Source organism: Mustela nigripes, chromosome 11 (genome assembly GCF_022355385.1).
Source record: "Mustela nigripes isolate SB6536 chromosome 11, MUSNIG.SB6536, whole genome shotgun sequence".
NCBI lineage: Eukaryota > Metazoa > Chordata > Mammalia > Carnivora > Mustelidae > Mustela > Mustela nigripes.
The window spans coordinates 9,303,530-9,331,476 of record NC_081567.1 but is presented as its reverse complement, the minus strand read 5'-3'; the positions used below and the strand labels follow the sequence as shown (position 1 = coordinate 9,331,476).

Genomic DNA, 27,947 nt, shown 5'->3' with positions numbered 1-27,947 from the left:
CAGAGAAAGGTTTTATTTATTTACAACAATAACGCGTGTAACATAATTCTCTCTCTCAAGCAGAAAAGCGTATAAAACACACAAAGCGATCTCTCTTTGTATTTACCCCGGGACATTACCAGCCGGAAGGGGGGCTGGGACCGGGAGAAAAGCCAAGGACTGAGTCCATTGAAAAAACAAAACAAGAAACGGCCTTTTTAAAAAAATAGCATTTTTCTACTCATCGGTAGCTACACTTTCCCCTACTCTGTGTATGAAAACGTGAAACAGAAAACAGCAGCTGTGAAAACACACTTCGGCAGCGTCGGAGAGGAGGCAACGGCCCAGGGCTGTGGAATCCCAGCCCCGACTTCCAAGCGCGTCCCTGCCGCACGGTGTGTGCCGAGGAGTTCATTCCAGAAAGCCCCCCGTCCTGCTGATGGAGAGCTCCAGCAGCCTGCCACTTCCGTCCGCAGGTTGCTCGAAGAATCTAGGAGTCAAACACGGCAGTTAGATGTGCGCCAGGACACAGCTGCCCAGCGCAGAGCCATCGCAACCGGGAGGTGTCCCATGCGGCACAGTCCCGAGTCCTAGAGCCAAAGTCGGCCCTGGCTGGGTCTGCGGTGACGATGCTAGGCGGGACACCCCAAAATAAGAGACACAGCTCTATCCTTTATCCTTTTCTCAACTGTTCCCCAAGGAGGGACACTTCCTTAGCCACTTAAAGACGTGAAAAATACTCCCCAAAGAATCGAACACTTGTGGCAGCTGCTTTTCAGCCGGCGACCGCAAACGCGTCGCACACGCTGGGGCGGCACAAGCCGCTCGGGAGGCGAGCACACCGGGAGCCTGGACGAACCTGTCCAGGGCGGCAACGCAGCCCCAGTGGCGTCACAGGGCCAGACAGACGACACACACCGGTGCGGAGAGACGGAAGACCCCCGCTCAAGGCCTGGGGGCTGCCGCCGCGGCTGTGCTCCTCTGTTTCCTCACCTGTACCCGGGTTGGTAACACGACGCTCCCCCGGCTGCTGCGGGCTGGCTGGGCGGGTGATCTGCGGGCTGGAACCTGCCGCCACCCCTGATCAGACCTGCTGACCGCCTTGCGGTCTCTGCCTGCCCCCCTCCACCGCACCCCTGCTCCCGGGCTGCCCGAAGCCACGCTCCGGAGCCACGCTCGGGCCCTGCGGCTGCAGCAGGCTGGCCCTCGACGGCCCGGGAGGCCGGCAGGGCGTTCCCAGCGCCAGTGGGAGCAGAGGGGAGGAAGGACCCTTCCTGCCCCTGCGCGCAGAGTGGGGTGTCGAGAGCAGAGGAGCCCTTGCCTGCGCCCCCGGCCCCTGGGTGACCACAGCAGTAGGTGGTACAGGCCAAGGCCGGAGGGGAAGGCCAAGGCTCTCTCCTCCAGCTGTCGGTGTCGCTTCTCACTTAAATCTCGAAGCCTGTGCTGGCCTTCACCGCAAACCACAGTAGAACACGGCACCTGGGACATTCGACTTACAAATCTCAAAGTCACCACTCTTACGGAACTGGTTTCCAGCGGCATAAAGAGATGAACGCATACAAAAAGATGAGTGTTACTAGAGAGCAAGCAGGCTCCCGGGACGCAGGGTGACGCCACTGCTCTTTAACACGAAGACCTCTCTGAGGGGACATTTAGGCAGAGGGAGCCCCGAGAAGAGCGAGGCGGCGGCTCTCCAGGCTCCAGGAATGCGGATGCAGACGCCGGGAGCTGGACATGCGACTGCAGTGAAGGTGACACCTCGGCAAGCCGGGTGGCCTGGGTGAGGTGAGCGAGGGGAGGGAAGGTGGACGGGGACCTGCACTGGCAGGCGGGCGCCACGTCACTGGGGCCACAGAGAACTCAGGCAGGACTTTCCGGTTTTACCCAAGCACTGCTGAAGGTTCTGAGCACAGAAAGAGCTTTTACGAGAAGCAAGGGGAGCCTGGCTGCTCCTGGGGAAGAGCCCGCGGCGGCATAAGAACAGGAGCAGGGAGAGCAGTCCCCTCTGAGCCGGGCTCTCGGGCCGTTCTGCCCAGGACCCCGGGGTGGCAGCTGCGACGCGGTGCCAGGTTCCTGGTCCAGGCCTTTGCACAATGGCAGCTTCACCCTCCACGAACCCAAGCTGCCAGCTACGTGCAACCGGTCTGAGGCCATCACGCTGGACGGACGGGCCATGTGTGGGCTCCTGTCAGCACTGCCCTGCCTGGCTGGAATGGACCCCGTGCCCACAGCAGGGGGGCATCTGCGGTCCTCGGCTGGGCAGCCGGACAAGGAGAGGATGGGGGTATGACTGGGTCAGAGCCACGAACGCCAAAACAGCCAAAGCACTTTCCTGTCCGACCCCAGCGAAGTCTTGGAGAAAACAGCAGGCTGGCCATAATCTCCCGATCGTTGGCGGGACCCCTGATGCACGCACTCCGAGACACGGCCAGCCCTGGGGCCAAGACCCATGCGACACTTCTTCTCATCACTGGCCCCTTCTGTCCAGTTTGAGGCCCAGCAGGACTTGCAGTGTTCAGGCCCAGAACCTACTGGTGAATCAACACAGAGCTCAAGCCCTAGAGACGGAAGGAGACTGACTGCCCCAGGCTCACGGAGCACAATTTAGTCATTCTACTACGAAGTCTACCTGTTTGACACAAACAAGAGTCATTCTATCATTAAAGCGAAGGAGCTAATTCACCCTCTACAGATGTGAACCCTTTGTTCTAGGTATCGTATATGGCATTTTAAGTCCATAAACAGAAATTCTGGTACAATTACTTACGTAAAAATAAAATCTTGAAACAAATAATCATCTCTACACCCAAACAGGGCTTGAACCCACAACCCTGAGACCAAGAGTAGCAACACTCTACTGACCAAGCCGGCCGGGCGCTCTGGTACAACTATTTGGACATTTGAATAAAAAATAAAGATCTCTATCCCTACTTCAAATTAAGGATAGAAATACACTGCTAATAGCTTTAAAACTCTAACCATAAAGAAGAACTCTCAGAACACTAGAGGGACACAGACCTTTCTCACTGGATTATGGGGAAATGTAATAGACAAGCACATGAGGAGACGCTTCCCTACTAAGCCAACGTGAGAACCGGACGACGGGCCCCTCCCATGGGCGCGCGCACTTCCGGAACTCCAGTCCTCGGAAGGGGGGCCCCCCGCATACCAGCACCTCGAGCTGGGTGCCGCTGGCCACCCTAGCCCACCCCGCCGGGGAGCCCTTCCGTCCGCAAAGTTGCGCTCAGGCTCATCGCACCCTCTTCTACCCGGCTCTTGCGCTCCCAATTCCAAGGTTTCCTCACACTCCTCCCTCTCAGGCATCAAGCTGCCTATTAGCCCGGGAGGAGCAGCAAATTTAGTTTCCTTCCACTTCAAACTCTCCCACTCAGTTTCAAGGTCTCTCAATATACCAGGTCCCAGAGATGCGCCTTCTTAGGGAAGCAACTGTTCTTTTGTGTACGAGGACCTCTGCTGCTCTCCCCAAGCAACCAATTAAACATGCACAGTATTTCTCTCCCTGCCACATCAAAGACTCGGTATTATAAAAACATTAACAGCAGGTCAAAGGGTAAAAGAAAAAAAAGACACGCTTATCTTTGTGACAGGAAGGCATCTGATACCAGTCACTCCGGAGAAAAGTTTTTAATAAAAGCATTTCCTTAACATGATAAAAAGAAGACGACTATCTCACCCCGAAGTCCCCATCACGCCCACGAGCTGGGAGTGACAGTTCAATCATCGCAGCAGGGAAAGACATGAGTGCTCAGGGCTGTCACCACTAACCAATACTCTTCTAGAAGCACTAGCCCACATGCTTAGATGGGGCTCTGAGTAAATAAGAAACGCAACTGGTAGAAATACTTGGATAGGACGATCATACACCTAGAATATCCAGCGAAGCAAGTGATCAAGTAATGTCACTGACCACTGTCGAAAAACTAAAAAATTCACAGGGCTCCTCGGTGGCTCAGTGGGTTAAAACCTCTGCCTTTGCCTCAGGTCACGATCCCAGGGTCCTGGGATCCAGTCCCACATCAGGCTCTCTGTTCAGCAGGGAGCCTGCTTCCCCCTCTCTCTCTGCCTGCCTCTCTGCCTACTTGTGATCTGTCAAATAAATAAAATCTTTAAAAAAAGAACTAAAAAACGGACAAAGGCATTCAGTTACACGGAAACAGGCAATATTTGTAGAAAGGACACCTGACTCTGGAAACATGTGAAAAGATGCTTGATCAGGGACATGCTACTTCCGAGACCCCCTCTCAGATGGACCACACTGGAAAAGATTAAACCTACAATAGAGAGGATAGCAAAGGTATAGGACAGACTCTCTCAGATGCTGCCAGAGGGGACGTGAATTGGTACAGCCACCAGAGGGATCGATTTAGCAACAGCAAGTTCAGTCAGAGGAGCACAGATCACGACCCAAGGACACATTTATTGTCACAGGAGACTCAGGTGTGGGGACAGGAACTATATCACCTCCTGTTACTGTCAAGAATATCGTAATATCGGGCACCCGCGTGGCTCAGGGGGTTAAGTGTTTGCGTTTGGCTCTGGTCATGATCTCAGGGTCCTGGGATGGAGCCCCATGTTGGGCTCCCTGCTCAGGTGGGAGTCTGCTTCTCCCTCTGCTTCTGCCCCTTCTCCCCTACTCATGCTCTCCGTCATGGGAAAAAAAAATACTGTAATACCGTCCTACTAGGATGGAATGCTACTCGTTTTGTTTTTTTTTAAAGATTTTACTCATTTGTCAGAGAGGGGGAGAGAGAGAGAGAGAGAGGGCGTGCACCACAAACAGGGTGTTGGGGCTCAGGGAGAGGGAGCAGCAGGCTTCCCACTGCAAGGAGCCTGATGCGGGGCTCGATCCCAGGACTCCGTGATCATGACCTGAGCCAAAGGCAGACGCTTAACTGACTGAGCCACCCAGGCTCCCCTAACTCACTGATTTTTAAAAATGAGGTGGTAGTTCTTTGAGTGCTAACTTAGAGATCACTGAAAATGTACTTAAATTTTATTTATGTATTTTAAGCAATCTCTATGTGCCAGATGTGCAGCTTGAACTCACATGCTGCTCTGAGAGTCAGGAACCCCCAAAATGTATTTAAACGCAGTATGGTACAAAATACAGGATCCTATTTGTATGGAAATGCATATACACCCACCTTCTCAAATATTCACAAAAAACCCTTGAGGAAGGATACATAGATAACATCAACATTGGTTACCTCAGGAGAGTGGGCTTGGGGACTAGGAGATTTATACTTCAACTTCAACCCTTTCATTTTTTTTTTTTTTTTTTTTTAACTGTAAGCATGTGGCATTTTTATAGTTTATTTTTTAAAAAAGATTTTATTTATTGGGGCACCTGGGTGGCTCAGTGGGTTAAAGCCTCTGCCTTCAGCTCGGGTCGGGATCTCAGGATCCTGGGATCAAGCCCCACATCAAGCTCTCTGCTCGGCGGGGAGCCTGCTTCCCTCTCTCCCTCTGCCTGCCTCTCTGCCTACTTGTGATCTCTCTGTCAAATAAATAAATAAAATCTTAAAAAAAAAATGGTAAAAGGTAACTTCATTTAAAATGGAACCAGAAGGCCAGAGGCTTTAAACCACTGAGTCACCCAGGTGCCCGCATTTTTATAATTTTAAGACTGACGAGAAGTTGTGGGTGTGGGGTGGGTAGGAAAAAAGCGAAGTGAGGATGGCGTAACTGTCAGATAGATAATGTGTACATAGGTAGATCGGCATGCCAGCATTTTCTACCTTTAGGTTTGAAAATCTCCATAAGAAAAAGCTTAATAAGAATCAGGGTGCCTGGGTGGCTCAGTGGATTAAGCCGCTGCCTTCGGCTCAGGTCATGGTCTCAGGGTCCTGGGATCAAGTCCCGCATCGGGCTCTCTGCTCAGCAGGGAGCCTGCTTCCCTCTCTCTCTCTGCCTGCCTCTCTGCCGAGTTGTGATCTCTCTGTCAAATAAATAAATAAAATCTTTAAAAAAAAAAAAAAAAAAGAATCAACTGAAAAAAGAGAAAAAAGTGTTTCCCTCTGGAGTGTGTTCCACGAAGTGACTTTCGACATAAATCCTGTGATCAATATTCATTCAGCGCAAAGCTGTCCCCAGGCATGCTGATGGCAGAGGTAACGGACAGGATCGGACGCTGAGGTCCGAGGAGGTTCAGTTAGTCGAATTTTCAAATGGGAGCCAATAAAAAGTAACAGTTGAGCATAAATGAAAAGGTATCAAAATGAAAAGGTTCACATTTTGCAAATCTGATTCCGGTAGCACACTGAGGTGCAGCCGGAGAAAGAGGTCACCTTGTCTCCAAGGCTCCGGGAAAGATAAGCCGGGACACCTACAAAGACAAAGGCCGCCAGACTCAGGCAGGGGACTCAGCCCCAGTTCCAGCGGGCCGACTCCCGCCGAATCCATGAATACTAACTCAGCAAGCGGCTGCCAAGGGGAGCAAACCCAGGCCTGGGGAAGAGGCAGCCCACGTGAAGTCGAAAGTCCAGCAAGGCCAAGATCGGTGTCTACAGTAATCGCACATAATAGCGAGCGGTAATCAAAGAAGAGTGTGAAAGTGTAACAGAGAAGCCGGCGAAGTGATGTAATCCTGAAAGCCTGAGCCGGAGGCCGCGGCGCCCAGGATGTTGATGCTGGAGACAAAGCCCTGGGGCCGGCGGGGCAGGGGGAGCAGGTTCCCACGGGTCGGGTGCCAGCCGCACCCCGTCTCCTAGCCCCATCCACGGCCCTTCCCTCAGGGGCCACCGCAGGGAACCAGGGTGAGCAACCGTCAGCCTGAAGCGGCATCCGCGAGGACTGATGGCAACAGCGGGTCTTAAAAAAACTGAGGAGAGCTTCAGATCCCTGTTCGAAAAGCCAGAGAACGGGCCGACATCGTACATAATCGATGGAAATTGACAGACCCTCTCAGGCTGTTCTCTTCACTGGGCCTGTTTCTTCAAACACGTTCCTCGGCCACTCGGAGAACCTCATCTGTGCATCTCGAGTGATTCCAGCGGAGGGCGAAGCATCGGCGAAGGAGCCCTGGCCCCTTCCAACCCCGTGACGTGCTGTCTGGCCTGGGAGGTCCTCTAGGTCATCTCTCCTGCCACCCTGCCCGGCGGCCGTTCAAAGTGGACACTCACTGCCGGGCCCTCCTTCGCCTGCCGCGCCCCCAGCCCCCGCCCCGGTTCTGGGCTCCACACCGACCCTCACTAGGCTGTCCAAGGTTGGCCTCCCCCTGGTGGCCCTCAGCAACCTGCCCCTTCCCTCGGCTACATCCATCCACTTCTTAGTGCTGGCATGACTCCGGGTCCCTTTGGCCGCCTTCCCTACCTGCTGGGAATGCTGTCCAGCTCCCTGAGTGATTCCCCAAGCCCAGCCTTTCTAGGCTTAACCTGAGCCAGAGAGCACCCCCCTGCCCACGCTGAGCACTACCCCCCCTTAAGGGGAGCCCAGGACCCACCACACAGCCCTGCTGCCCTCCCTCTGGTGGCCACTGTCCGAGCTCATGGCCATCAGCTGCTGCAGTGCCACGGCGAAGGCCCAGGGTATGTGGTCAAAGAGGTAAAAGGTTCCACCCAGCTGCCACCTTCATTTCAAAACCAGGTTTGTATTTAATGACGCAACAGAAGCCCAAAGGGGTTAATGGACTTGGCCAGGGTCACAGCAAGGGAGTGAAGACGGAGAAGCCACATTTCCCGTTTCTCAACCCCCATAACGGGCGGTAAAGGGCACTTCCATAATCACTGATTTTGAAAATTAGAAAAAGGAGCCTAGTTATCTGCTGACACTTGATGAAGGAGACCTTGCCCACAAAGAACACAGAATCCGCTAAAGTAAACCTTAGTAGGAAGCAGGTCTGGGGCCTGTTAGAGCTGCCAAGAGAGGATGTGGAGAGAGGTAAGGAGCCAGAAAAACTCTGCCGGGGAGAATGCTTTCCCGGGAAGGGGCAGAATGAAAAGGTGCCAACCTCAGTGAGTTATTTATAGTCGCACAACATAGGGAGGACTTCAATGATACCTCCTGAGCTGGGAGGGAAGGCATTTCACAGATACTCAAAAGATCAAGGGACTGTGTCTAACCGTTTGCCTGGGAAGCGACATGGCCCTCATCAGACAACAGGAGATGCCTGCCTGGCCCAGGTACCCTTGAGAAACTACAACTACATTCTGAGGAGGGAAAAAAAAAAAAAAAGGAGATTCAGAGAAAGAAAATCGGAAGAACTAATGATACACAAAATTATGAAACTACCTCTAAAGAAGCGATTATTTGTCTGGGACCCAGACGAGTCTCACTGGAGGCCTGAAATGTCTTTACAGATTCAAGAGCAGATTTGAGAGTTTCTTCTTAATCTCTTCGGGAGGAGGGGGGAATCAAGTAAATTCCCCACCTGGATCCATTCCCATGCTGTGGGGAGTGCTCGCTTCGGCAGCACATATACCATTCCCATGCTGTGGGGAAATGATGATTTGCTCTCCGCACTTTCCTGGCAACTGACCAGCTCGGCCCGGACACAGGAAGGCTATTTTGGAGCAAGGGAACCCTTGACCCCAGAGGACTCCGCTGGCTTCATGGCTGGCATCAGGCTCTGTGGGGCCTGCTGTTTCGTGCTCACATCAGGCCAACTCTCTGAGCCAGGACTAAATCTTGGAATTCCAGCTGCAAGAGTGTACTCCGCAGCTTCCGACTGCCGACAAAACGCTTCTTGTTTTTATTTCTTTTTCTTTTTAGTTCATTTGAGAGAGAGAGAGAGAGAGAGAAAACACGTGTACACGTGAGTGGGGGGAGAAGCAGAGGGAGAGGGAGAAGCAGACTCCGTGCTGTGTGTGGAGCCCGACATGGGGCTAGATCTCCCGACTTCTAGAAATTGAGACTTGAGCTGAAATCAAGAGTTGGACGCTTAACCCACCGAGCCACCCCAGGTGTCCCGAGACAACATTTTTTAAAAAGTCTGTTAAGATACTCTTTTTCCTGAGGCTGCCCGTGCCCGAAAGGCTCAGTCCTCTTAATTCTATAGCTCAAAGGCTGCAGCTTATGTGTGGAAAGCGGAGAAAAAGGAAGAAATTCCTAAACATTGAAGAGAAAGAGAAAAATCCACGACCCCTGGTGGTAACACTCCAACCGAAGAAAGCTGCTGAATATACTAAAAGCTTCCGATTTCATCTGGGGTTTAAATTTCAGATCCAAAGGAAATGGTCACAGTTGTTTATACATAAGCACAAAGACCTCCACAGCAAAGGGTCTAATTCTTTGAGCTTCATTCCTTCCCAAATCTGCAAAGTGGAAACAATAATTTCTCCCTCAGAAATGCTGGGGAGATCAATGGGCTTGTGACTATCTCGAAGCACTACAGACAGAGGAGCGCTCCGTCTCTAGGAAGAACGGTAGAAAACCCTTTGCCCCGAGCACTCCTGTTCACTTGCTACAGACCTTGGCTTACTCCCACAGCTCAAACATAGGCATAATAGGAATTCCAAAAACCACACAGAAACAGCAACACAGGTAACTATGTACATACTCAAGACAGCTGGAAGTAGATATTCGAATTTACAAAACATTTAATTAACATTGTTCACGTGAAAAAGGGTTCTTACAAATCAGTACTCAAAAAGACCCAAGAGAAGAGTGGGGTTGAGCCCACTCAACCTCAGAGAGGTTGGCACAAAGAATATAGATGGCTGATAAAATCACAAGAAGCTGCTCAACTTCACCGAAATTGGGGATATATGGATTAAGATGACATAGCACTTGTACCCACTAATTCAGGGGGGAAAATCCACCTGAGGAAAAATGGGGTAGGCTACTGTAAGAGTTGGAACCCAGTGCAAAGGATCCCAGAACATTCTGTTTGGCTCCCACCTGCTCAGCCTTAAGAAGGAGGAGGGCCTCCACTGCCCACGTATAAGGACTCCTGGCCCATTTTTTAACGGCTACATTCTTGAACTTGAATAGGCAACCAAGAAAACACCAACTTGTGGAAACTCTACAACATGGAAAAGAGAAAGGTCAAAGCAAACAGGCAGAAAAAGAAACATTTCATAGAACAAGAGAAAAATGTACAGGGATGGTCCTTATCTTCTAGAGATACGTAGGGAAATGGGAAATCCTGTGGATGAAAGGGCAGCATCACTGGGATCCGCTTCAAATTAACCTGACCGTGCTAGGGGTGCAAAGGAAGTATGTGGGGTCGGAGATGCAAACATTGGCGTTATGTTGAGAGCTGTTATAACTGCCGGAGGACATGGAAAAGATATTTCTGCAAAGAAGACATCCAGATGGCCAACAGACACATGAAAAAGTGCTCCACACATCACTCGGCATCAGGGAAATACAAATCAAAACCACAGTGAGATACCACCTCCCACCAGTCAGAATGGCTAAAATTAACAAGTCAGGAAATGACAGATGCTGGCGAGGATGCGGAGAAAGGGGAACCCTCCTACACTGTTGGTGGGAATGCAAGCTGGTGCAGCCACTCTGGAAAACAGCATGGAGGTTCCTCAAAAAATCGAAAATAGAACTACCCTACGACCCAGCAATCGCACTACTGGGTATTTATCCTAAAGATACAAACGTACTGATCCAAAGGGGCAAGTGCACCCGAATGTTTATAGCAGCAATGTCCACAATAGCCACTATGGAAAGAACCTAGATGTCCATCAACAGATGAACGGGCAAAGAAGATGTGTATAAATACAATGGAATACTATGCAGCCATCAAAAGAAATGAAATCTTGCCATTTGTGATGACGTGGATGGAACTAGAGGGTATTATGCTGAGCGAAATAAGTGAAGCAGAGAAAGACAATTATCATATGATCTCCCTGATATGAGGAAGCGGAGATGCAACGTGGGGGGCTTAGGGGGTTGAAAAAGAATCAATGAAACAAGATGGGTTCAGGAGGGAGACAAACTATAAGAGACTCTTAATCTCACAAAACAAACTGAGGGTTGTTGGGTATCAGGGGTGTATGGAGAGGGTATTTGGGTTATGGACACTGGGGAGGGTATGTGCTATGGAGAGTGCTGTGAAGTGTGTAAACCTGGCGATTCACAGACCTGTACTCCTGGGGCTAATAATACATTATATGTTAATTAAAAAATTTAAAAAACAAAACAAAACAAAAATGAACTGCTGAATACTGAGGGAATCCTATTTTTCCACTTGTTGAAGTCTGAGATTTTTCATAATAGAAAAGTGGGGGCAGGAGGGGAATTGGGATACTATGAAAAAGGGAAATCTGAGAAGATCTTGTGGTTTCAGATACTTGATTGGCTGAAATGAACTGAAATCAACAAGAGATTTGGAAAATGAAGCATGTTTCCCTGGAGGGTGAGGGAAGGGGAGAGAAGACTTTAAGGAGACATGAAGGACCTGGAGATGCCCTGCAGAAGGTCCAACATCCGATGAACTGGAGTCCTAGAACAAGAGGAGAGAAGGAGAAAAAAAAAAAAGGAGGAAAATGTCATCAAAAGAAATATGGAATGGCTTAGCTCTCAAGAACCTGAACCTCTAGAATTCAGGTGCCTAAATAAAGGACTCGAGCTTCTGGGGGCACCTGGACACACTGCTGTGAAATTCCAGAGAAGGTAAAAACAAAGAGAAATATTTTTACCAACACCCCGGTTGCTGGGGAGGAGCTCTGGGGGGAGGAGTACTGACAGGAGGGCCGTTGCAGGGAGGGGGCTGAGCGGGGTGGGGGGGGGTGTGAGGGCTGGGTGTGGAGGGAGGCACAGTCGGAGAGTGGAGCTCTTTGAAGTGGGGTCTGGGCAGGGAGAAAGGTTCTAACGGGGCCGGGGCAAATCCTAATAGGGGGACAGCTTCTAACGAGGAAGGCAGCTTTCAGCTGGAGGACAGGCTCCGAGTGCGGAGGGGGTTCTTTTCATTCTAAAGTCTACACCCAGCTCTATGTTTATAATCAAATGTGTGTTGGATGTGTAAGGAGGTGAAAAATCATATATCCAATTTTTGGCTGTTATTTGAGAATAACAGAACAAGGAAGTAAACCAGGAGAAGAGATCCAGTAGGTAGCAGATGCAACCCAGGAGAAAAAAAGAAACCCCAGAATGGCAGTGAAGTATCAGGCCTATGGGACACTCGGTACAGACAGTTACACAGAAAGGGAGATTTCCAAGAGGGAGGGCCCTGAAAAGAAAGGAAGAGTCATAGACTTAAATAAATAAATAAATAAATAAAGTGTCGTAGACTAAATGGTACCACCCAGTTTTTGAAGAGGTAAGGATAAAAGCAAATAGTTCAAAAACCAAAAACAAATGCAGTTTGAAATTGTAATTGCAAGTGCAAATTGAAATTGAAAAACGAAACTCTTAAAAAAAAAAAGCATAGCAGGGCGCCTGGGTGGTTCAGTGGGTTAAGCCTCTGCCTTTGGCTCAGGTCATGATCTCAGGGTCCTGGGATCGAGCCCCGCATTGAGCTCCTTGCTCAGCGGGAAGCCTGCTTCCCACCCACCCACCCCAACCTGCCTCTCCGCCTACTTGTGATCTCTGTCAAATAAATAAATAAATAAAATCTTAAAAAAAAAAAAAAGAAATAATATCGTCTATCACAACAAATCAACTGAGACTAGTCCAAAACTGACCAAAAAAAAAAAGAAAATCAAGAAATCACAATATAAACACAATATTTAGCTACATGGAATACAGAATATTTAGTTACATGGAAGAATGCCCAGGAGAAACAGAAGTTAAAATTGGATTCCTTTGGTAAATCATTTTGTATTTTTTTTTTTTCCCCAACTTGGTGGCTCGGGGCCAGGATTTGACTCTGGGTCTTTCACTTACTAGTTACAAAACCTCGCCAGGTGAGCCCCTTCACATGAACTTGTTTATGAAATGGAGAGGAAGCCTACGTTACACAGATGTTGAATTCACCCACATAAAACATGGAAGAGAATGTCTGACCCAGACATTGTTTAATAAATATTTTGAAAATGTTTAATAAACATTTTGATCAAAATTAAGAAAAAAATGAATCCACGCTAAGTAACGCTACCAAAACAATCTGGAAGGAAAATAAGAAAAACCAAAAGCCAACAACATTAAAACTGCAAAACTATGCCTAGGTCAGACGGCCGTGTCAGGGAGTCTTCTCAATCTTTCCACACCGACCAGTTAACCTTGTAAACTCGCCCACATTCTGCCTTCTCCAGGAAGCTTTCCCCATCGTCACTCCTGGTGTGCACCAGGATCACCTCTGACCTCCCAATTCTGCCCCCCAGCCCCCCCTTAAAGTTTCTCTTCTCCAGAACAGTTTTAGTCCCTTCTATCATTGCCCACAGGTCATCCTGCAAAGCCTTTGGCATCGTGGTCCCCCTCCAGCTAAATTCCCATCCAGCACTATAGACTCCTTCTGACAGAAGCTCCCTCCCAGCCATTCCAGACGGGAGGCCTCACGCTCCTGCCTCCCTTCTAGTCCTGCTCCCGTGCTTCCCTCCAGGCTGTCACCACCTCTCCCACACCCGCCACCTGCCAGACTTTGCCTCCAAACGCGCCCTCCCCCTGCCCGCCTTCAGCAGCTGTTCAGCATGGGCTGGGCAGAGCACATCTTTCCCCTCCTTTGATTTCTGCAGAGCGCAGCCCACATTCCCAGGACGACTGAGAAGCTGGGACAATCCCCAATCCCCAGCGGACCTCAGCTCTGAATTCCTGGTCTTCTCCCCCAGCCTGCAGGCCTGTCCCCAAGGCCACCCTTCCTTGAGGCCAGGCTCCAAGGATGTTTTCTCTGATTAGGCGGTTTCCCTTCACGACACTCCCCGAGTGCTCTGGGAGTCCACGGATCACCCCGTCCTCCCCAGGAGAGCTCCCCGTGCAGACCAGAACCACAGGGGCAGGACTGGACTGCTCCGGGCCACCGCTACCCACCACGGAGCCTGAAAACAGTCCGCCGGCAAGAGGCACTTCGAGCAGCAGCGAGGAGTGGAGAAGGGCCACCGGTGGCCTTCGCCAGCTAGGAGTCGCACTGGGTCCTTTCTGAACCAACACCTTCGCTCTGGATCCAGATCTGTCCTGCTTCGTTTCCCTGAGTCCTTTTTCTAATGCTAAGCAGAGATGGGAGTGGCCGTCCTCTGTAAGCTGGCGACTCCCTACGGTGGCATGTAGGAGCAGGAAGGACCAGGAAGGTCACTCATCACACAGTCACCCAACTCCAAGGGGCCTCTGGCTCTGCTCAGACAGACCCTAACAGGAAGCCCCAACTCCCAGGACCACCCATGTTCCCGCAGGACCGTGGAAAGGCCTGGCCCGGGAGCAGATGCTTCCAACAGGGCCTTCTTCAAAAAGTCAGTCAAAAGCAGCAGCTTTCCAAAGTGGGCTCCCCATGCTGGAGGAACCTAATGACATGGCAGGTAGGGCGAGAAAGTAAATCTTTCATGGGAAGCCAAATTCTGTCTTCCTGTTGGAAGTCCACTTATGGTCCTGTCCTTCGGCGGCGACAGAATGAACGCGTCTATTTCAGGTCAACCCTTTAAACAGCTGAAAACCACGACAGCGCTCACTTTACATCTGTTTTCCAGACACAATATAAGCACGGCGAGGCTCTTAGATGCCGGCATGTTAGGTCGGGAAGGACACACTCAAACTCGAACCAAGTGAGCAGTGAAAAGTACAGAAACCGAGTTAGGAAAACGGAAAGTTGGAACACTGTTAGCACTGAGCGTTTCCAACCACGCCGCCACCGGTTATGAAAGCTCTTCGGTGCCCCTGATGGAACCAGCAGTACTGGGGATAGAGCGACGAAGGTCTTAGCCAAGTGGACGGTTAGGAAGTGCCTATTTACGGAAGGTCTGACCGAGGGCACTACGACCCCGAGCCCTGATCGCGGCCCCAAGGCCGCTGCAGGAACAGCTTACGCAGCCGGAGCCTGCGGTTTGCCATCAGCCTTCAGCTCTCCCCGCACGCGCGCGTTGAAAGGCTGACTTCCAGCCTGACGTCGTAGCTCGCGTGTGTGTTTGACCTGCCCTCTGCAAATCCACACGAAGGGAGGGGACGGCGCCGTGGAAGCCGGGACGAGTCTGCTCCTTGGCACCACTGAGCTCCCCGCAGAGCAGGAGCCACGGGATTCCTCCCTCGACTCCCCCGTTCCCTCGAGAGCGAGCCGGGAGTTCACCAGCACTGAGCACTGCTACATGCCCTTGCTGGGCGCCTGCCCTTTTATCTGCCCATCCTCTTCCTCCCCTTGCTCTCTGGGACAAGCGGCCCTCTTGTCATCGCTCCCCACATCCCTACTCTGTGCTGCTAGGAAGGGGCGCCCCCCATGGGACTCTACGCACCCCAAGGGGCCAGAGTCCTGCTCTGGGATTTTCAAGCTGGAGCCCTGGTGGGTACAGGAAGAAGAGGGAGGTATGGGGTAGGGGAGTGTTTGGTCTCAAATAGGAAGGCTGTGGAAGGGTCCCCTGGGCACGCTTTATGGAGGGAGAGCATGTGGCAGACACGGGACGAGGGCCTCGAGGCCTTCAGAGCTTCAGGTCTCTACCCACCCAAGACCTTGGTCTTCAACAGCTCCGATTCTGCGAGTTCCCCCAAATCCCTTCCGCGAATCTCTTTCTTAGCCAATGCTAGCCGAAGACAGGTTTCTGTCCCTGGCAAGGGCGAGTGTCCTGACAGCCAATACGAGAGGCAGCCTGGAGGATGTGGTTTCAAAGAGGCTGGTCTAGCATTTCGGCTATTTTAGACTTGATCCAACCAACACTTACTGAGTGCCCGTCATGTGCTGGGCACGGTTTCAGATGCCAGAAAATACAAAGCCTTGTACTTGGCCTCTGATCCCAAAAAACGTAGTCTGCTATGACCAGGAGCTTCCAGAACGTTAACTGAGAGAATGCTCATGCCACCAGAAGGATAGACTCTCAGAAAACAGATCACGGGGATTTAACATCTTGAAAAGAACAAATTTTGTCAAGACTAGGTTGGTCGAAAAAAATCTGAAAATTTGTACGTTTTAAGTGACGGACTAGTCACAAGTACAACAGAAAAAGGGTGTAGAAGAGAGAACACCAAAGACCCAGAGGCCAAAATGTGTTAAAATCTCAACAGCAGGAGCGCCTGGGTGGCTCAGTGGGTTAAAGCCTCTGCCTTCAGCTCAAGTCATGATCTCAGGGTCCTGGGATCGAGCCCCGCATTGGGCTCTCTGCTCAGCGGGGAGCCTGCTTCCCCCTCTCTCTGTCTCTGCCTGCCTCTCTGCCCACTTGTGATCTCTATCAAATAAATAAATAAAATCTTAAAAGAGTTAAAAAAAAATCTCAACAGCAGTAGGAGTAGAATACTAACGGCTCTTTTAGACCCAAACATAGTCATTGATAACTTGACAAGACACTCAAGACGTAGGAATATCTGGGAAACCATCTAACAACTCATCAGGTCCCAAGGCCTTAGAGACACAGACAGCCGGGGGCGGGGTGAGGGGAGCGTAGAGACGGCAAGCAGCAGCTGCCCCACGGACTTTCCCAGATCTGTTTCCAGGACGGACCCTGGAAGAACTGGGTGTTCGCTAAACGGAAGAACTGGGTGTTCGCTAAACGGCAGAACATGTCTGATGACAGTCCAAAATGTCTGGTAGAAAGCCAGCAAGCACCCCTTCCTGTCGCACGTCAACAGCAGCCAAACAGGAGAAGTCCTCTGGCTCCTGTCTCTGTTCAGAAGACCTACAAATACTCCCATGTCCCTGAAAGACCTGAAGGCCAAGGTCACAGGGTCAGAGTCTGTGATAAAGGCAACACCGACTTCTGATACGGACTGCCTGTTTTCGACAGGGCCGAGAACTGCGGTTTTTGGAACACTTGTGAAAACGTCTGGGATGAATGGGCCTTTTCACAGCCGCCTTCTCTCAAACCTCTTTTGTTGAGAGATGTAAGTGGCAACAAAGAGGAGACTTACTGCCACGGGCCCATTCGGCAGCTGTTTCTTTGTTGCTCCTTGTTTAACTTCTCTCAAGAGAGCAGAGTTATCCACCCAGCTAAGCAGGTGTTTAAGGCAGGTGATTTTGTCTCCACTAATTTTCTTAAGTAATAGTAAACCAGACTAGAGAGTCCACTCATGAACTCCCAGGGAAACCTTAACCCTGTGCCCGCTAGACCACTGGGCGTCTGCTGCTGCGGGAAGGTTCGGTTCTGCTCTCCGGGGGGCTCTAATATCTTCCGATCTCTCGTACTCACAGTAAGCAGAACTTAAGAGTCCCAGCCCATTCCTGCCCCTGGACATCTGGACTTTTGTCCTTGTTAACAAGTGTTAGTTGTAAAGTGATGTTGGAGGCTCCCAGATAAACCATCCCCTTAATGACTATATTCACAGGTTCATGTTCTAAGCTCCCTTGAGGGAGAGGTTACCATAAAACAAGGGAAGCACTTTTTAATTTTAAAGCTTAAGACCTCCTACACCTATCCATTTAAAGGCCAACTCTGGGGTACTTTCCAGTCTTCTCCCTGATCACCTTCACGAGAAGGCCCTCCACATGGTCACTGTGCCATGAGCCACCGCCAGGAACTTTCTACTCCCATCTACGGTCAGTTGTAGACAGCCTCTATTCCCTGGTGGGCCTAGCAGAGCAACGATCCTTCCATACATTGGACAAAACCCCGAAGCCTTTAATGCTTCAGCCCCTTGATTACCTTTAAGTCTCTCCTACTGTAGAGGCATTATCGTCAGGAGCAAACATTCGGTGACACATCTCTTTCTCTTTATCTGTGTAGTCCTTGTAAGAGCTGGAGACGGAAATACACGCTAGTTAGAGAACGTCTGTCTTTGCAGGAGGTGACATCTGGTGGCTGGAACACCGCCCTCCGGGCCAGAGAGGCTGAAAATTCAGCAATCTGAAGTGAAAATTCACTTCAATCTGAAAATTCAGACTGAAGTGAATCGGGAGGGGAAGGAAGGCGTGCTGGAGAGGCGGGGAGACCCCGGGCTCCCCGCAGAGGGGACAGTCATAGCCAACCTCTACCTCGAGGCTGTTCAAGAAGCCCTTGGACGAAAAGCCCATGATCTGGGAAGACTGCGGCCTTAAAGGCTGGGAGCCACTGTGAGGCCTGCCGGGCTCGGTGTCTTGCCAAGTGGCCTCATGTTCCGTGGCCTTGAACTTATCTTGAGATTTCTTTGCTACAGAATGGTCAGATTCCCAAATTTCTACATCTAACTTACAAGCATCCTGGCAGGACGCCTCTTTGTTCTTTCTGGCACCCTAGGTGGGACCGACAGGACACTTTTAAAAGCCAGCAAAGGGGAATGTCTGGCTGGCTCAGTTAGTAGAGCATGGAGCTCTGACTGCGGGGTTGAAAGTCTGAGCCCCACAATGGGTATGGAGATTACTTAAAAATAAGACATTTTTAAAAATAAAAAAAATCGTTTTGGTTAAAAGAAAAAAAAAAAACAGAAAAGAAATTGCTGGACAGCCTTAAAAGGCCTGAAATATATCAAATGGATGTAAATATAAGAGGTACACACTCCTGTGACTTTTTTAGCATCAAAAGCGTTAACTAGCAATCTAGAGTAAACGTTGAATGTCAACAGGTGCCATACAGGACAGCAAAACACGTAAAAAGACAGTGGATAGATTATGAGCTGTTGGAATTACGGACAACTATTTATGGGCCGATATAATCGTTGTAGAAAATTTTGAAGACAATGTCAATAACCACAAAGTGTTGTGTGACTGAAACACTGGTACAGAGCCTACTTGTGTGACAGGAAAGTCACCCTGGGGGTAGGAGTCAGACCTCAAGGAGCCACTGTAGACCCAACAGGATCTGCAGGGCACCGTTCTGGCGTCTGCTCAGAACAGTGGTTTTCAGTTGACGGTAAGCAGGGAAGAGTGGTGGCAGAACAAGGCCCTTCTTAAAAATTACTCCGGCCCAGCTGTTTTCGGGTGCTTACTCTGGGGGTAGAAAGTGGGGAACAGGGAGAAGGGAAATGATTCAGACTTGAGTGGAGGACTGCCCCACGCCCCCCCTCCCCATGAAGCTGCTGGTTGAGCACTTCCCAAAGCCAGCTCTAGGGGGCGCTGCCTCCTAACACACGCTGGGCAGCGCTCACAATCGGTCCTTTACTAGGCGGAGAGACCAGAACCCCAGGCGGGGCAGGAGCCTCTTGGGTTTGTGCTCCTGCAAACGGGGCTCACCTGGCCAGTTTCTTCAGCTCATTGTTGATATCGTGATTGAAGGGCTGTTCCTTCTGGGCTCGGACTAGAAAATCCCGGGCCTTCTGATACTCGGTCATGAGAAGACAGGCCTGTCCAAGGATAGAGTTTTACAAATACACTTGGTGAGGAAAGACAGCATTTCCCCAGGGCCCAAGTTCAACACCGCTGCTATCCTTTCTCGGGCATTTGTTCTCAAGTCCCTGGCCTCTGGCACACCTGTCCACACCGGAAGAGGGCCTTAGCATTCTTCTGGTCAATGATCAGAGCTTGTTCTCCATAGCGCAAGGCCGTGGTAGGCCGCTCCAACTTCAGGTATGTTAAGGAGAGGTTAAGAAGAACCAGAAGCTTGGCTGCTGACACCAGGTGCTGCTCTCTGGGGGGTGCTGATCGTCGGTGGAGAAGCAGCAAGGCCTGTGGAGAGGGAAGACAGGTGGTCAAGGGGAAGCTCATAATCTTATTATCGAAAGCCCGAAGAATTCAGAAAAAGAGTATCAGAGGTAAAAAAGAAAAAAATGAGCTCAACACGTTGAAGGACACACTATTGATACATGAGAATTAGTTGTAGGTCTATATTCTAGCCATAAAACAATCCAAAAATGAAGAAAACCACTGCATTTACAATAGCATGAAGTCACAATAAATTCAAAGTGCAAGAACAGTATATTGAAAACTACGAAGTATTGTTGACGAAATTTAAGAGGATATAAATAAATGGAAATATATCCCATGTTCATAGGTCAAAGAACTTAATACAGTTAAGGCAGTATTTCCCAACTGATCTACAGATTCAAAGCAATCACTACCAAAATTTCAACAGCCTTTTTTGCAGAAATGGTCAAGCTGACCTGAAAAGTCACATGCAAATTTAAGGAATGCCAAGTAGCCAAAACAATATTTTAAAATATTTTAAAAACAATATTTTAAAAAATGGAAGACTCGCACTTTCAAATTTCAAAGCTTACGACAAAGCTACAGCAGCAAAGCTGGCGTGGTAATAGCGGAAGGACACACACAGATCAAGAGAATAGAACTGACCGTGCAGACTGAGCCTCTACTTCTGTAGTCAACTGATTTTTAACAAGGGGACCAACCCCATTCAACAGGGAAAGAGTAGTCTTTTCAAAAAAAGGTTCTGGGGGTGGCGCCTGAGTGGCTTAGTCATCAAGCTTCTGCCTTTGGCTCAGGTCATGATCCCAGGGTCCTGGGATCCAGTCCAGCATCCTGGGATCCAGTCCTGGGCTCCAGGCTCCCTGCTTGGGGGGGAAGCCTGCTTCTCCCTCTCCCACTCTCCCCTCTTGTGTTCCCTCTCCCGCTGTGTCTCTCTCTGTCAAATAAATAAATAAAATCTTTTTAAAAAGGGAGAAAAAAGGTGCGGGACAACTGGATGTCAACATGCAGAAGAGTGAGGTTGGGTTCCCACTTCAAGCTACATACAAAAGTCTATAAAATGGATCATAGACCTAAATGTAGAGCTAAACTGTAAGATTTAAAAGAGAAAGTTAAGTGTAAATCTTCAGGACTTTGGACTAGACAATGGTTTCTTAGACATTATGTAAAAAGCACAAATCACCAAAAGAATAGATAAAACAGACTTCAGAAGTAAAAACTTTTGTATTTCAAAGGACACTATAAAGAAAACAAAGAAAATGAACAAAAATCAGTATAGCCATTGCTTACTGGTTTAAGCTGATAATATAATTAATGACTTACTGCTGTTATTACCTGTAACCACAGGTAATTCAGTGTATTTTTGTTTTAAAGATTTTATTTATTTATTTGACAGAGAGAGATCACAAGTAGGCAGAGAGGCAGGCAGAGAGAGAGGAGGAAGCAGGCTTCCTGCAAAGCAGAGAGCCTGATGCAGGGCTCGATCCCAGGACCCAGAGATCATGACCTGAGTTGAAGGTGGAGGCTTAACCCACTGAACCACCCAAGTGCCCCAATTCTGTGTTGTTTAATAAAAAGACGTTCATACATTCCTGAAAAGAAAAAGATTGTGAAGACACAACTCAAAGAATGGGAGAAAATATTTGTAAATCCTGTTTAAAAAACCCTAGTATTCAGACAATATAAAGAAACTTTTGTAAGAATGAAAAGACAGAAAATCCAATTAAAAATGGGTGAAGACTATGAACATTTCTCCCAAGACGACATATAAATATCCAATCAACACACAAGTTATCGGGAACCGCCAGTCAAACTTAACGAGATGCCACCTCGCACCCACTCAGGATGGCTTTAACTTGAAAGATGGAAAGTAAGTGTGAGGGTGTGGAGTAGCTGGAACCGTTGTATTGTTCGTGGGAACGTGAAGCGTCGCAGGCGCTATGGAAAACAGGTTGGCGGTATTTCAGCAAATTAAATGGGGGAGTTACCACATGACCCGGCACCTGCACTGCTAGGTACAAACAAGAAAAATGAAAACCCAAGTCTACACAAGAACTTGCACACTGGTGTAAAAGGCAACATTATTCACGATAGCCAGAAAGACGAAACGAGCTTTGCGCAGTGGCAGTATCGTAGCCAATGAGGTTTATCCGAGGCGCCATTATTGCTAATTGAAAGGCGAAATGAGCCAAATGCGCACGAATGGTTGAACAAAACCCAGTACGGTCCACACAGTGTACCGCTCAGCCTTAAGATGAATGAAATTTGATAGATGCTATGACACGGATGAACCCTGAGAACATCCCGCTAACTGAGAGACGCCAGTCACAATAGGACAAATACTGTAGGATTCCACTTAGATCAGTACGCACGGAAGACAGACAGATTCCTGGAGGCACGAAAGAGAATAAAGATTGTGGGGCTGGGGGAGCAGGGAGCACAGGCAGCTAATGTGTAACGGCTGAATGATGTTAGGGATGGAGGAAAATGTTCCAGAAATGAGTAGTAGTGGCGGTCACGTAACACTGAATGCACTTAGTGCCACTGGATTGTGTACCTGAAGATAATTAAAATGATACATTTTAGGGTCTGCACATTTTGACCAAAGTTAAAAGGTAAAAATTTTTAAGACAGAAGGAAGGACGAATACACATGGCAAATGGATGAACCCTGAGAATATTCTGCCGACCGAAAGGAACCAGGCACAGAGCATCACATATTTGATCGCTCTATTTACGTAAAATATCCAGGAATAAGCAAAAGCACAGAAACAGGAAGTAAAACGGGCTACGGGGTGTGATGGGGGAATGGAATGTAACTGCCCACAGGTACAGGGTTTTTGTTTTGTTCTGTTTTGTTTTCTGAGGTGATGAAATGATCTGGAATCAGACCGTGTTGATAGATGCGCGACCTGTACGTTTTAAAAAAGTGTGAATTTAGAAAAGCGCAATCCAACAAGAACGAAGAACCAGAGGATTGGTAACACACCAGCACATCAGTACAGACGGCAGAGTCCTGACCGCAGAACCAAGGGCCGCATACGAGGGGCTGGCCGCCAGCTCAGGGCCGAGGGAACAGACAGAACCAGTGGTCCGAGCTGGCAGACAAGAGGGGCTGAGAAAGAGAAGACAAAAAGATGGACACTGAGAGTCAAAAAAGGGAAGCAGAAGCTCAATCCAGATGGCCTACCAATTACCGAAGAGTCCCCAAAACGAAAAGACAGAAACAAGGACAAATTACCAAAGAAACAGCTCAAGAAAGTTTCCCGGAACAGAAGACAAGTTTTCTGAATGAAATGGCACGCCTGGGGCTCAATACGACAGCTTTTCAAACACACACACACAACCCGCTGTAAGACTGAATAACCCCAGAGGAAAAAAAATCCTTAAATCTTTACAGAGAAAGAAAAGAAAAGGTCACATAGAAAGGGACAGGAACCTAAATGATAACAGACTTCTTGACAACAACTGCAAAAGCTAAAATCAAACAATATTCTTCAAAATCTGAGTGCTAGAATTCTATACTCAGTTATGCTAACTGTTAAATGGGTGTTAAGTACAAGAATATTTTTAGAAATGAAAGAATATACTTATTCTATCGCCACAAGGGGTAAGTGGAAAAAAGCAACAGGAAGTCCGCAAAGAGAATCCCAGGGCAGCCCAGGACAAGAACTCTGGACCAGAATGCCGGACAGCAGAGGGAAAACACTAGTGAAAACCAGAGATCCACCTTCCAGAATGAGAAGTAGAAGAAGTTAAAAACAGCAACTAAAGCGTGTCGAGTATCAACTCACAATGCCAGAAAAAGCCACAAACGGACTTAAAGAGGGCCTGGGAAGTTTTGTCCCCTCCGTGTGAGCAGGCTCTGACTCAAGAAACCTTACAATATGAATAGTATCTGCGATTCAAGCTGACTGTGAACCCAAGGCCTGTACCCTTCATGTTTAGGACCTTGACTCTGTCAGCATTCTGAAGGACAACACACTCACGCACTTTCCCGTCGGTCTCTTGAGCATATGCAGAGAAACCAAACGAGGCAGATACCACAAGACACCCACCCCAAACCCCAACTCCCTCCTCCTCTAGCAGACCTCAAGTTCGTTCACAGCGGTGGGTATACAAATTAAACTAATATTTCCCAGATTCCCACACAGTTACTGGGGTCCACTGAATATGGATCCGGCCAAGGATAGAGAAAAGGAAATCACGAGGTGGGGGTACTTCTGGAAAGCGCTTAACATAAATACACCAGACTCCTCTCCCTTCCCTTTCTCCTGCCTGGGTGACCCCGTGATGCTACAGGTTGAAACACCACCTTGGGGTAAAAAAAGGACCTGTTTAAGGGTAGTAAAACAGAAAGAAGGAACCTGATCCTTTATGGCTTTGTGGAACTGACCTACCAGCCTCGGACTGCCTCCCCTCCCATTCAAAAAAATTTAAATTATGGTTTCTTTTCATTACATAATTAACTTTAAGCAAAATGCGAGCTTCAGAGCAGGGGAGGGGCCAAGAGAGAGACTCTTAAGCAGGCTCCACACCCCACGCACCACCCCGATGCAGGGCTCGATCTCATGACCCTGAGATCATGACCTGAACTGAACCAACAGTGGGATGCGTAACTGACTGAGCCACCCAGGCACCCCTAAATCTGGTTTAAAGTACAGTTTTTCAAGATTCTGTTGCTTGCAGTTGAATGCAAATCCTGAATGAATTAGGCTTACCTCACAAATGACACAAAGCCAGAACGATCCTAGACTCTAAACTCAGTCCTTATGGCCTCTAGAATCTACGGGAGAGTTTGGGATACAGAAAATTCTCAGATTTGGTGAGTGAGTTACAAAGCAAACAGCGAATTCCTGTCAGCATAACCTATGCAAGGAGCCAAACCACACTCAGAAGCCTGGTGGGAATGGAGTCACTTCAGAGCTAGAAAAATCTCCACAGTCAGAGTGACAGGAAATGACAATGGCAAATGGGACGGAAAATCAGTTGGTGGAGGACCTAATCCCGGAATAAGAACTTTTAAAGACTTTTTACTGTAATACACGCAGGTAATGACAAAAACAAGTGAAAAGTTCAACAAACTTTCACCGTCTGAACACACCCATGTGACCACATCCAAACACAAACACGGCACACAAACACAAATCCCGTGTCTCCTCTCCTGGTCATTATCCCCGGCAGAAAGATTTTGTAATGAGATTTTGCTTTCTTTCTTTCTTTCTTTCTTTTCTATCTCTCTTTTTTTTTTTAAAGATTTTATTTATTTATTTGACAGGCAGAGATCACAAGTAGGCAGAGAGGCAGGCAGAGAGAGAGGAGGAAGCAGGCTCCCCACTGAGCAGAGAGCCCGACGTGGGGCTCGATCCCAGGCCCCTGAGATCATGATCCAAGCTGAAGGCAGAGGCTTTAACCCCCTGAGCCACCCAGGCGTCCCTGTAATGAGATTTTTCTTAAGGACTGCATGTGAAGAACAGAGACAAACAAGAACTTTCCCCCGAAAAGAGCGCGTCCCGGGTCTACATTCATACTTGGAAGGCACCCTTACCCGCTTGTACCTCACTTTGGCATCATAGAACCGATTCTGGCGGAAAAGGTAGTTGCCAAACTCCCGCTCAGTAGCTGCCACTTTTAAGACCTTCTGAAGTGGAAACTCATCTTGTTGCTCCTGAGGACCAAAGACAAGGACACCGAGCAAGGAAACGGAAAGCCACGACAGCACGACGAGAGTGCTAGTACCGCTGTCAGTTTCCCTCCTTCCGATCACGCACTTTGGTTCAGGGCCGTCTGTGAGCCAAGCCCTGGGCCTGGTGCCCGTGCAGAGGTCATCTCTGTGGCTCCCAGCAAAAGCTAATGGGATTTATTTCTACTTTATTACTACATTGTGTATGCAAGGGCCAAAAAAGTGGTCTGGTTCTTTAGTCCTCCTAGAGATACTCCCTCAAAAAACATTGTCTTGTGGAATTAGAAACTGACAGAACTCGCCAAGCATGGAAAGCAGGTCTCACAACAACCATTTATCCAATGCATTTCACCTGCCCGAGGCCCTGCTGGTCTTCCTGGCCACAGTGCTGTACGCTGGGTACTGGTCAATCACCCACAGAGCCTCTTTTCAAACACGGTGTCCTGGCCTTGTCCCTGCCTGAGGATTCCCAATCAGTAGACCCCAGGTGGGCCTCAGACAAATGGTCACGGTCCTACAGGGAGAACCAGGCAAAGGGTGACTAAAAGATCACCTCAGACTGCTGGTCCAGAACAAACCCAAGGGTGGGCCTCGGCTTGGAACATCTGCCCATACATCATAGCCATTACTAAGACGGGCATGTACCGGGAAGGAGGGGAACCCTCCCCCCACCGCCACTGCCACCGCCACACACGGGGTAGAACGCGGGGCAGAGCATCACCATCACAGAAAGGTTTTACCAAAACCAAACCCATTCTCTAGTCAAGTACGGACACCCACGCTCCAGAACTTACAGCTGAAAGGGCACAAAACTTGTCTGACTCTGCAGAGTCCAGGAAGTCAAGCAGCTCGATCTCAAACAGGACAGTGGTGTTTGGGGGGATCAAGGGAGGGCAGCCCATGGTTCCATAGGCATAGGTTGGTTTGAACAGAAACCTGGCCAGCTCGCCTCTTCGCATGCTCAGAAGGCCCAGCTCCATGCCCCAGAGTGTAATATCTGAAAGAGACAAAGATTTTGAAGTTCGCCCAGCCTCCTGATTTACTGTTGCCAATTTCTTCCCCCTTCAAGTCCAGATCTTCCCACATCATACTCCAAAACTTCCACACGATGGTCCTGATCACTTCTCAGTTTCTTTCCCACTGTCCCCAAACTCCAACTTCTCTGGGCTCTGCAACAGTCTGGCCTCTCTCCCACTGTTCTTCCTGCAAGGAAGTTCCTGCTTCCTCACCCCAGGCCCAGCTTCCATCCTGATTGGACTCTTACTCAAACTCCAAGGCTCACTTTAAATGCCCCCTCCTCCATAAAGCCTTCCCTGATCTTCCCAGATGGACTTAATTATGCCTTCCTTAAGCACTCCCACAACACTACTTAAACCTCCCCAGACTTCACCTGATTCTGTGAAAGTGCTCTAACTTCACCGCCACCCTAGCGGAGATGTTTTAATCATCTGAGTACATCTTCTCTTTTCAGCATGTGTTACGAATACTAAGTCCCCCATAAACATTGTTAACAAATAAACATACCCTTTCATTCTCAGGATGCAAAGGTGAACTTGCCAGGTAAACCATTTCCAGAATATCTTGACCTCATCGGGAAATGTGTAGGAGAACGAGGCTGGTTTAGCAAAACCCAGCCTCTAAAAAACCAACTCAAAGACTCCATGCTCTGAAGAGCTTCCCCAAAAGAATCCCTGCTTTTTCGGGCACCCGGGTGGCTCAGTGGGTTAAAGCCTCTGCCTTTGGCTCAGGTCATGATTTCATGATCCTGGGATCTAGAACCCCGCATAGGGCTTTCTGCTCAGCGGGGAGCCTGCTTCCCTTCCTCTCCCTCTGCCTACTTGTGATCTGTGTCTTTGTCTTTCAAATAAATAAGTAAAATCTTAAAAAAAAAAAAAAAAAAAAAAAAGAAAGAGATAAAGAACCCCTGCTTTTCCAGCTGCTCATCTCAACTTACCCTCTCCAAGTTTCATCAACCGAGGAGTTTTCCTAAAACAATTAGAATCAAAAGGCTTGTCCATATGCTCCAGATATCCAGAATATTTCACTAAAACAGAAAAAACAATACAAGCAAAAGAAACCAAGCATGCACAACTCTACGTCAACTCACAGTTACCCCCCCCCCAAAAAAAACCCCAAAAACAAAACAAAACCAAAAACGACAAAAAAGCTCGATGGGATTCAATGCGTTCAAACCATCTCCCACCCTGATAGGACAAATCTGCTCAACTTTCCCACGCCTGCCCTTTGGCTGTTTCAAGATCTTGGCTGGTGAGCCTCAATGACCCTTATTCATAGTGGCCTCATGCAAAGGGGAGAGGGCTTCCCTTGCTTTCCTTTAATAACAAGAATTTTAACAAACAAGTGGGTTCTACCTTTTTTTTTTTTTTTTTTTTAAACATCACCTTCCCTGCCCACCTCCCGAGGTAAGGTGCAAAACACGCTTAAGGACCGATCCTTTCGCGTCGCCAGCTGGGAGGCAGACGGTACCTAGCACGGAAGCATCGGGGGTCACCAGCTCTCCCGCACCCTCTCGGATGACGTCCTTCAGCACGCCCCGGTCCCCGGAAATGTCCAGCATCCTCCGACCTAATCTCTGGTACGCCGACTTGCGGGGACAGACACAAAACCTCAGAGCCCCCGGCTGGCACCCCGACCCCGGCACCCCACGTCCGTGACTGCGCAGCGCGAAGTCTCTCACCTGGTCAGATGCCTGGTCCCCGCGCAGGACTCCCGGGTTCCGCGCGCTCCCCCCCAT

The 27,947-nt window shown here is 49.1% G+C and overlaps 1 protein-coding gene and 1 pseudogene across 1 annotated transcript; one reads left to right on the top strand and one right to left on the bottom strand.

The window, feature by feature from the left end:
• On the bottom strand, positions 1-27,947 carry FKBP6 (FKBP prolyl isomerase family member 6 (inactive)). Its single transcript, XM_059415935.1, has 9 exons — positions 27,891-27,947; positions 27,680-27,797; positions 27,147-27,236; positions 25,987-26,189; positions 25,058-25,177; positions 19,340-19,534; positions 19,103-19,212; positions 17,601-17,693; positions 1-469 (listed from the first exon to the last, which is right to left on the bottom strand). Exons 1-8 carry the CDS (start codon positions 27,945-27,947, stop codon positions 17,603-17,605), a joined length of 984 nt encoding a protein of 327 aa, XP_059271918.1. The 3' UTR covers positions 1-469; positions 17,601-17,602.
• LOC132027328 (U4 spliceosomal RNA) lies at positions 21,621-21,688 on the top strand (annotated as a pseudogene).